General features: G+C 26.5%; 1 protein-coding gene across 1 annotated transcript; it reads left to right on the top strand.

Annotated features, from left to right (window-relative positions):
* Window positions 1-2635: 2635 nt before the first annotated feature.
* Window positions 2636-6608, top strand: LOC129960393 (uncharacterized). The gene is made up of 5 exons (XM_056073814.1): window positions 2636-2692; window positions 3145-3267; window positions 4105-4172; window positions 4513-5628; window positions 6322-6608. The coding sequence occupies exons 1-4, from the start codon at window positions 2636-2638 to the stop codon at window positions 5396-5398; spliced, it is 1134 nt and encodes a 377-aa protein (XP_055929789.1). The 3' UTR covers window positions 5399-5628; window positions 6322-6608.
* Window positions 6609-9497: the final 2889 nt, after the last annotated feature.

Genomic DNA, 9497 nt, shown 5'->3' with positions numbered 1-9497 from the left:
AACATCTGAATTCCTGCTCGTTGTTACAATTATTATAAGCATTATTTTAGGTAGGGGCCTATGATAAAAAAAAAAAAAATCAAATTTTGACGAAAACATCAATTTTTTTATTTATTATTTCGGATTTCTAAAAACTTCCTTTTATAAAATTTTTTGAATTTAGTTTCGACATTCATTTATGTAGTTTCCATGATAAAAGCATACACTTGTTCATTTAACATGACATCATTCTGGCGTAATCTGTGTTTCTATCTATATACTAGAGTCTAAAATAAATTATAACAATATTCTTTTTCCAAAATTACATCTCAATGCGAGTAAACCTCAATTGTCTCATAAAAAAATAGATTGAAATAATGACAATCTTTTGATGGTCAGTAAAAGAAACTGATAATATTTTATTACAAATATTTTTGTAAATTTTTAAAAATGACAGAAAGAGAAAGAAGCTAAATAATGCATACTTTTCTTTAATTAAATGTAAATTTAATTATTATGAGTTATTTTGAAGCCAAATTAGTTAAATTGTGCTTGCCCCCCTATCGGATTGCCTCTCCCCCGTCGGAAAACCACTGCCGTCGCCTTTGCACTTCGGTAAATAATTCCTTCTTGTAACTTTCCTTTTTTTATTTTATGTTGTTCTCATGGCTTCCATATATTTAAATGGAGATATTTTTTATATTATGATATATCTTATTCTTCATAAAGAATACAAATATTGCTAACCATTTTATATATAGTTTTTACACTCAATATGTGTCTTTATTTATTGAAAAACTCATTTGATAGTGTTAATTAAAAAATTCTAATGTAAATTATAAAAAAGCGTACCGGGGATGTTTCCTTTACTGTGGATGATCAGGATGCCGCCAATTTGTTTACTTTTCATATAACCCAATCCAAAAACCTCTAATCTGCGCACTGCTCTCTCTGGTAAACCCGCGAGTTCGCAAATTGTACAGACTAAGTCTATGGTAAAGGATACCGACGGGCTCTGATTGGTCGATTTCTTTCGCACAGACTTTCTATGCTGTAGTAACCCTGTTGCATTGTTGTTTACTTGTACGTACTTTTTTGCCTGTCATTTTTCAAAATGGAGAAATTAAATCTTCCAGAGAAATACAATTATAAAATAACTAGCCGCCTTTGGCGACCAGCCGGTTCGCCAATCTTAGTGTTCGTTAAAATTTTAATAATTAAATATTTTATGCAATTCCAACTTTAATAGATTCTTCAGCAAAATATTTTAAAACTTCAAATTTTGATAGTCATATAATTCACTCATAATATTATAAAGGCCTTCAGTCATAACGTGATATGTATCTCTCTAATTTTCTGTTACCCCTCGTAGAATTTATGCTTTAAATTAAAGTGTAAAGGATTAATCTGCAATTAATATAACAATATTTTTTACTGAAACAAAGCATTTTTTTAATAATATGATTACTGATAATAGAGTCACTGAGCGTTTAAACTTTATGGGCACTAAAGAATATCTTTCTTAATTTATGTAATATCTCAAGCATTTGTCAACAAAATTTTCTCAGATTCATCATGAATGGATCGATTCATTAACAATGTTTCATTTTAAATGCATCAAACACTCAGAAAATAAAATGAATCGTTTAAAATAATCTGTCGAAAACAGGTTTAAAAAAACTACTTAAAAAACGATGTACTTAAAACTATAAGCATATATAAAAAATATATATAACTAACATAAATACAATTTAATTACAAAAGCATGCAACTAACCTAAAAATAATTTAAATCATTGAAAACAGGTTAAAAAAAACTACTTAAAAAACGACGTACTTAAAACTATAAGCATATATAAAAATATATATATATAACTAACATAAATACAATTTAATTACAAAAGCATGCAACTAACCTAAAAATAATTTAAATCATTGTAAACAGGTTAAAAAAAACTACTTAAAAAACGATGTACTTAAAACTATAAGCATATACAAAAAATATATAACATAAATACAATTTACTTACAAAAGCATACAACTAACCTAAAAGTAATTTAAATCGTCCGTTGATAATGGTTGCCATGCCAACGATCAGAACACAGTGCGCATGCGTGAATTTTCTTCGCCTTTTACGTAACGCAAATGCGTGAATTTTTCTACGCCAGTTGGGGTAACGCTATGAAGATTAGACATTTTTAATTTCCTTTATTCTGTGCTATTTTAATTCAAAAGTACTTCAGAATGAATCTGAAACATGGATTAATTAACAATGTTTAATTTTAAATGCATAAAACATTAAGAAAATAAACAGAATCGTTTGAAATAATCCGCCGAAAAATCTTAACCCTAGCCTCATTACTGTTGGGAGAAAAAAAGAACTAAAGCCTAAATCATTTGGCGTTGGGGAAAATTGAAGATTTTTTTGGCGGAAAAGTTGGCGTTGGGGAAAATGGAAGATTTTTTTGGCGGGAAAGTTAGTTTTTAATTAATAATTGACTACCCCTAACATTTAGGGGGATGAAAAATAGATGTTGGCCGATTCTCATAGATACCGGATAAGCACAAAAAATTTCATCAAAATCGGTCAAGCCGTTTCGGAGGAGTATGGCAACGAAAACTGTGACACGAGAATTTTATATATTAGATTGAGATTGATGAGAATAGAGCTATTTTTGCGCATTTCTGATCTTGTAAATAAAGAATCAGCACAGGTAGCAATTTTTCTGTGAAGTATTATTAAAATAAGACTTGAAAAATCAAGCTTTTATTTTACGGGAAATGATCGGCCAATTTTTTAATTAAATTTTCATGTTAAAATCATTATTATAAAATATTTATATGCAAATAAACTATATTTATTAAGATATTTAGATGACATTAAACAGAATAGAAATCATTATAATTCTTATTGAATATTCATGTAAAATAAAATAACACAAGGAGATATTTATTTTTTAATTTTGTATTCAAATTATTACCATAAGAGGTCTATCTGGAAATGTGCTATATTTGTTAAGATATTTAGATTCATATAGTTATTAACAATCTAATTATTAATCTTGATATTTGTTATTAACTTAATATTAAGATTTATAAATATATAAATAGTTTATACATTTCTTTTGAATACTTATTTCTTGCATTTCTGTAACACATATTTTAGAAATGGATTAAAGAATATGAACAAAGATCGGAAACAGTTTGGCGTGTTCAGAGAACACATAAATCAACTGGGCGCCTTAATATTTATAAAGGTGACTTTAGATGCCAATACAATGTGCAACAGGTAACAACTAATATTTTATATTTTACTGCTTCAAATGCATTATGTGTATTATTTTAGACACTTTATGTTTTATCATTTATATAACGACAAGGTTAGATTTAAAGTTTATTTAGCATGTGGCAAGAGACATATTTATATCTATTTAGCTACAAATATATTTAATTGTATCAAATTCCATTATAATAAGTATTTATATTATACATGTTTTGTTAAATTGTTTTACTAAGTTTTAGAGCTTCCATACTCTGTATCATATATTGAAATGTATTTTTAACTAAGGTGTGATCTAAAAGTTCATTTTGCTTAAGGCAAGACTGATATTTTTGGCTGCCTTGTTACAAAGCACTTAGCAAATATTGCATAGTTTATATGTATTTTCCTAGTATGGAAATATCTGTTCTTTTTATTCTCTTTTCAATCTTCTGACCAGTTTGATAAACAAAAGAAAATCTTTTGTGTGTATGTGTGTAATTTGATCTTTATAACACACATTCCATGAATAATATCGTATTTTATGTTAAGAAAAAAATTTCAGTTCTGGCACTAATTTAACTTGAATTTAAAAGCTGTACCTGATAAGCCAGTTGCACCCAATAAAGGGTTAAGAATTGAAATAAAATATTGATTTTTTTTTAATAATTTTAATAAATTTATGATCTTTAAACACATTTTAAATATTGTTCAAATAAAAAATAAAGACTAGATTGGTTTATTATTATTTAAAATTTTTAAAGCAGTACTTCATAGCTTTATAAATAATTATTTTCTTCTACTGTAATTAGACATCAACACTTAGTGCTCTCATTATTGATGATTACACTAAAACTATTTTTACAGGTATCAAAACATGTGAAAGAAAGTAAAAATATTGGATGCCCTGCAGTTCTTAAAATTACTATTCAAAGGTAAGTTTTAATTATTTACATTTGATTAATAATAATAACAAATAATATATAATCAAATATTTTTATTTAGTGTGATTGTTGGATTTATTTGTCACTTACATACTTATAAAACTAATTTAAAAAATAGATTACATTTTTCTTTATATGTATCAATACCTAATATCTTCATTTACTTATTTATTTTTCAGTATCAATAATTATTTCTTATATTTTCAATAATAATTTTTTATTTCTAATATTATTATGAATTATCATATTTTGGAAAGCTTAAATTTTCTTTGCTTTTATTTTAGATGTTTAATATATGCATGGTAAAATATTCAAATTATTTTCATTACAGGTATTTTTCACTGCCAAAACACAAAGATCCACTCCCAGAAGTTATAGAGTTTCCTGCATTATGTGAGCTTCTGTACTTGCATAATCATTTTCTTGACAGTGCTGCTGTTAAAAAGTTCAGGCCATTATCAAACCTAACGCAAAAGCGTCTGATAGAATTGTTTGAATTGGGACATACTGCAGCTACTGCAAGACAGATGTTGCAAATGGAATTGGAGCTTCAGAGTAATGAAGATTATGCAGAAGCATGCATGGACAGTTCTAAGCTACCTTCATTATCTGTCGTAAATCACTTGCTAAATAATGAATTTAGGAAAATTTATGGATCTCGAAGAGAAAGCGATATTGACAGGGAGGTTGAAAAATATATTTCCTCATACAATCAACAGCCATTCTGTAAAGCTGCTTTTTCAAAAGTAAAGAACAGTTTGGCGATTGCTGTAGTGACGCCGATAATGAAGCGAAGTATAGATTTACTTAGCAACGTTCAAGAAATGATAATGCTTGATGCATCTGGCCACATGGACAGATTAAATCATCGTGTTTATTTTTTTATTTCTCCAGGTGTAGCTGGTGGAATACCTATTGGCTGCATCATCACAAATGCAGAAGAAACTAATATTTTTCATGAAGGAGTGAAACTTCTTTGTGAGTGTTTCCCTGAGAAATGCTGTTTATTGCAAAATGGGCCACTGATTGTATTGCAAAATGGGCCACTGTCATCTAAAGATCATTCATCTAATCTAAGAGATCATTCATCTAACGATATACTTTCACAATTTAATAATAATACACTTAAACATTCTTCAAATGACACGCTTTCACCTAGAAATATTGATACATTTTCACAGCTTGCAATGATAACAACATGGTTCTACCAACTATAAACACTACTTCACAGCCCATTGCAGCTACATGTCAAAACTCAGACAGTGAAACAGATGATGATGATGGTGATTATTTACAAAAATTTGATGATATAATTAATCAGATTAAATCCGGTTACAAAAATAATCCTGATGTTTTTAAGCCAGCAATAAAAAAAAATGGTGAAGAATGTTAACAAGTTTGGAAAAACAGAAACTGGATTGGTGTCTGCCTTGCATAACTTTGGAAGGTACTTTTTTAAACTTATTTTTGTAGGCTTGTTAAGTTTACATTAGAAAATTCGCAAGATAGAAAATAAGATTTAATGTGTAACAATTTAATGTTTATATTATATTGTAGCAAATTAATTTTATTATTTTTAAAGACTAAACTTTTTTTAATCCAGTTTTGAAGTGTGTTTAGCTTTAGATTTCTTAATTGTTTGATGTTTTTCTTTTAATTTTTATTGCTGTAAAAATTGAAACTGAAAGAGTGATGCATTTACTACAATATACATTCAATACAAGAATCTAAAAATGTATTGTTAAAATTTTAGCTAAACAGTGTGTGGGTTTTTATTAATTTTATTTTAATGTTCTCTAAAGTATAATTAATGTTTATGTTATGGGTTAATACTGACAACTTTTATTACACCACATTTAAAGAGTTTAGCGAAAGAAAGTGTCAAATAGCAATTTAAAAACTTATACATTCGTCATTTATAATATGGTAGGATATTTTTCTATAGAAAATTTAATAAGAGAGTTTCTTATGAAAAGGGGTTTTATAAGTAGCTTTCTTGTATTTTTATACATTCGAAAGCTAAATTTCTTTAATTTATTAAAATGTCATGTAGGACTTTCTTCCGCTAAACTCTTCGGTTGTATAATGATGTTGGCAGAAATTTACTTAGATGTCTTCTTTTGTTTTCCCCTCCTTTTAGAAACCTTAACTACTCAAGCAGAGTTTTGAAGTGCAGCAGAACGAGAGGCAATCAAATTCCTGTTCAACCTACAGCAATTGCAAGAAGAAAATCTATTTATTCTGGTAGGAAAACTCAAGTTGGTGGAAGGCCAGTTAAACGAGCATTACCACCTGCCCTAAAAGAACATACTTATGGAATATTCTCTGAGTTACCGAAAAAACATCGAAAAACAAAACATAGTTTGACGCATTGTGTTGAAAAGAATGTATCTCTTCCAAATTAATTTATATTTATTTTATTACTATCATGCTTAATATATATATATATATATATATATATATATATATATATATATATATATATATATTGTACATGCTTTAAAAATGTATTAGAACATTTTAACAGGATTTGCATGGTGTTAAAATAATTAGTATTAATATGATATAAAATTTTAATGCTATTATGGTATTAAATAGCACTTCCATGAAACTGTTGTATGTTAAATATTTTTCAGTTTATTATATATTAAAAATTAAAGAAGTTGAAAAAGTATTTACAAGTTGCTCTGTTGTATATTGAAATATTTTTAGAAGATGAATAAAACATACCTTTGAAACCAAAGAGTCCTGAATTTTTTTATTGATGTTATATGTATTCATATATATCAAACTTTTCATAAAATTATTATATATCAAACTTTTTATAAAGTAATTGTTTACATGTGCATTCTAAAACTTACTCCTATTCATTGAACTCATTCACAAACTTACTCATTCTTCTCCTGCACTTTCTTTTCCTTAGCTTTTATTATTTTCTGCAATACTTCAAACTTCTGGAATAAACTGTTTTCTAAGTACATGATTTTAAGCAGTGTATAGAAGAAAAAAAAGACTAATTTTTATCATAAAAAATAGAAGTTGAAAAATTAGTTCCTAGGGATTAAAAAGCATTAAGAAGCACATAGCCTCAAAGGATTTGCATCTTCCTTTCCGGCTGAAAATTGAAGTAGTTATTTACATAAAACATAGTTTGTACTTATTTAAAATATAAAACACTAAATATTTATGATTAAAAATCTATTTAATGTAATTGGTTAGAGTTTTTTAAAAAAATTTTTTATCCATATAATTAAATTGACTAGTCATGCCAACGGATGAAAAGTGAAGTGAAGAAAGGATTTAACACAGTGCCTGAACTTAAAAATGATAAGAACATTTTATATTAGAATATCGAGAATATTAATTTTTTTAAAATTTCAAATATAAGAAAATGAAATATATGAAGTATTTATAGTTTTTATTATTTTCTGTAAACCTGTATTTCTATATCATTTATAAATCTATCAATTAACCAAAGAGAGAAAAAGCATTAGGAAAAATGTATTCCTAATCCACAAAATCTTTCATTCTAAGAATTGTAAAAATAATCAGTATTATGCTATTATTATGAGATATTAAAAAGTAAGTCTACCATCAACATTTTATACATATGAATTATTTTTACTGAGATACAAAAAAAAAAAAAAAAAAAAAAAAATCATTTTTAAAAACATAAATGGGTACAAAAGTCTTCAAACTATAATGAATGTTTTAATTTATTTGTAAAAAGAGATCATGTCCTAAATAAGTTTTTCATTTTGAGGTTTTTAGATATACTCCATAAATATAGTTCACAAAGGAGGCAAAAATAGACTTAAGTATTTAGAATATTCGTGTTTGAAGTCAGCATATATTTTTTCAATAAAATAATTTATGTGAACAGTAAAATCTGTACTAAATCTATTTTGTTTTGATAGTTAGTATCTACTATTACTCCAACTGAAATTAATAAATTGCAAAATATAAAAAAATTTCCAATTAAAAAGAGTTTTTAAAAAAGTTCCTAAAAAAATAAAAATTTTATTTTTCAGTTTAAAGTACATAGCAATGATTTGACATGTTATGCCATTTTTTGTAACTTTATTAAACTGTTTTCATTGTTGAGGGAATGAAGATATATTATTTGCTCTAGATAAAATTCAAACTGTATTCGCTTGTGGAAATAGAAAAAATATTGTAAGAACTGAACTAATATATTTAAGTCACAAATACTAAAGACACATGTTTATAAAATTTTAATTGTTTGAATGTCCAAAGAAATTGTTTTCAAGTGGAGTTGGGGATATATGACTTTAGTTATTGAAAAATAAATATTAAAACAATTCTTTTTAACATCTCTTAATAAAAATTTTGGAATAATTAATAAAAGTTTTGAAAATTAAATTAAATTTCTTAATATTATTTATTACTCCGAAATATATTTTTATAAAAATAAATAAAATATGTAAAATTATCCCCCTCCCTTATTTTTTACGGTTTACCTGTAATATTAATCTGAAACACATATACAGCTGAAAAGATCAAATCCTGAAACCTAAATTCAAGAAATATAAAAATTACAATTTATTAAAAATATTTTGTGTGTGTGTTTCTTTTTAATATTATTTTGATATAACAAAAAAATTAGCTATGAAATCACATATTCTGTTAAAGCTTACATATTTATACGTTTTGGACATTAAGTAATCATCTCCCCATATGTAGTTGATGGGAAAGTAACAAACGTTCAGCACCAAGTTTCAATGACTAAATAAATTATCTAATAAAGGCACGAAAATCATAGAAAAATAAGAATTATTCAATTGCTGCATCATATGTTGAGTAAAAACGTTCATATAGTTTTTATACTTCTGTGTATTATTAACATTAGTTACTTGTATTACTATTTTCATAAATTAGAAATAGAAACGTTTTTCACGATTGAAATAGTTTTCTATTTGGTTCGAAATAATGTTTAATTAAAAACAAATATTTAGAGAAAACAATTATATTAATAAAAATTAGATCAGGTTGATATTCACTCGTATCTTCCATAAAACTAATGAAAGGTACAAGGTGTAAGCCAAATAAGCGATAACTACACTATTATGAGTGCAAAACATTGCCAAAAAAAAAATGCCAAGGCTTAAACCAATCAGAGCACGTCGGTACCCTTTGCCATAGACTTAGTCTGTACAATTTGCGAACTCGCGGTAAACCCTGCGTGAAGCGGTATACACAGTAACATATTCATTATGGCGTAGTGATACATGCTTTTGTTATGGGCTGTACCACTAAGCAATACGAACAAGCTGTTGATTTTTACCTTAGAAATAT

The sequence above is a fragment of the Argiope bruennichi genome, chromosome X2 (assembly GCF_947563725.1).
Source record: "Argiope bruennichi chromosome X2, qqArgBrue1.1, whole genome shotgun sequence".
In the NCBI taxonomy this organism is placed as follows: Eukaryota; Metazoa; Arthropoda; class Arachnida; order Araneae; family Araneidae; genus Argiope; species Argiope bruennichi.
Note: the sequence above shows the minus strand (reverse complement) of the source record. Positions and strands in the feature narration are given on the sequence as shown.

Excerpts from the sequence above, each read along its gene's own strand:
- LOC129960393 (XM_056073814.1), top strand. The coding sequence starts at position 2,636 with ATGAGAATAGAGCTATTTTTGCGCATTTCTGATCTTGTAAATAAAGAA. Across the intron at positions 2,693-3,144 it reads TAAATAAAGAATCAGCACAG|AAATGGATTAAAGAATATGA; the intron begins GTAGCAATTTTT and ends CACATATTTTAG. Across the intron at positions 3,268-4,104 it reads GCCAATACAATGTGCAACAG|GTATCAAAACATGTGAAAGA; the intron begins GTAACAACTAAT and ends CTATTTTTACAG.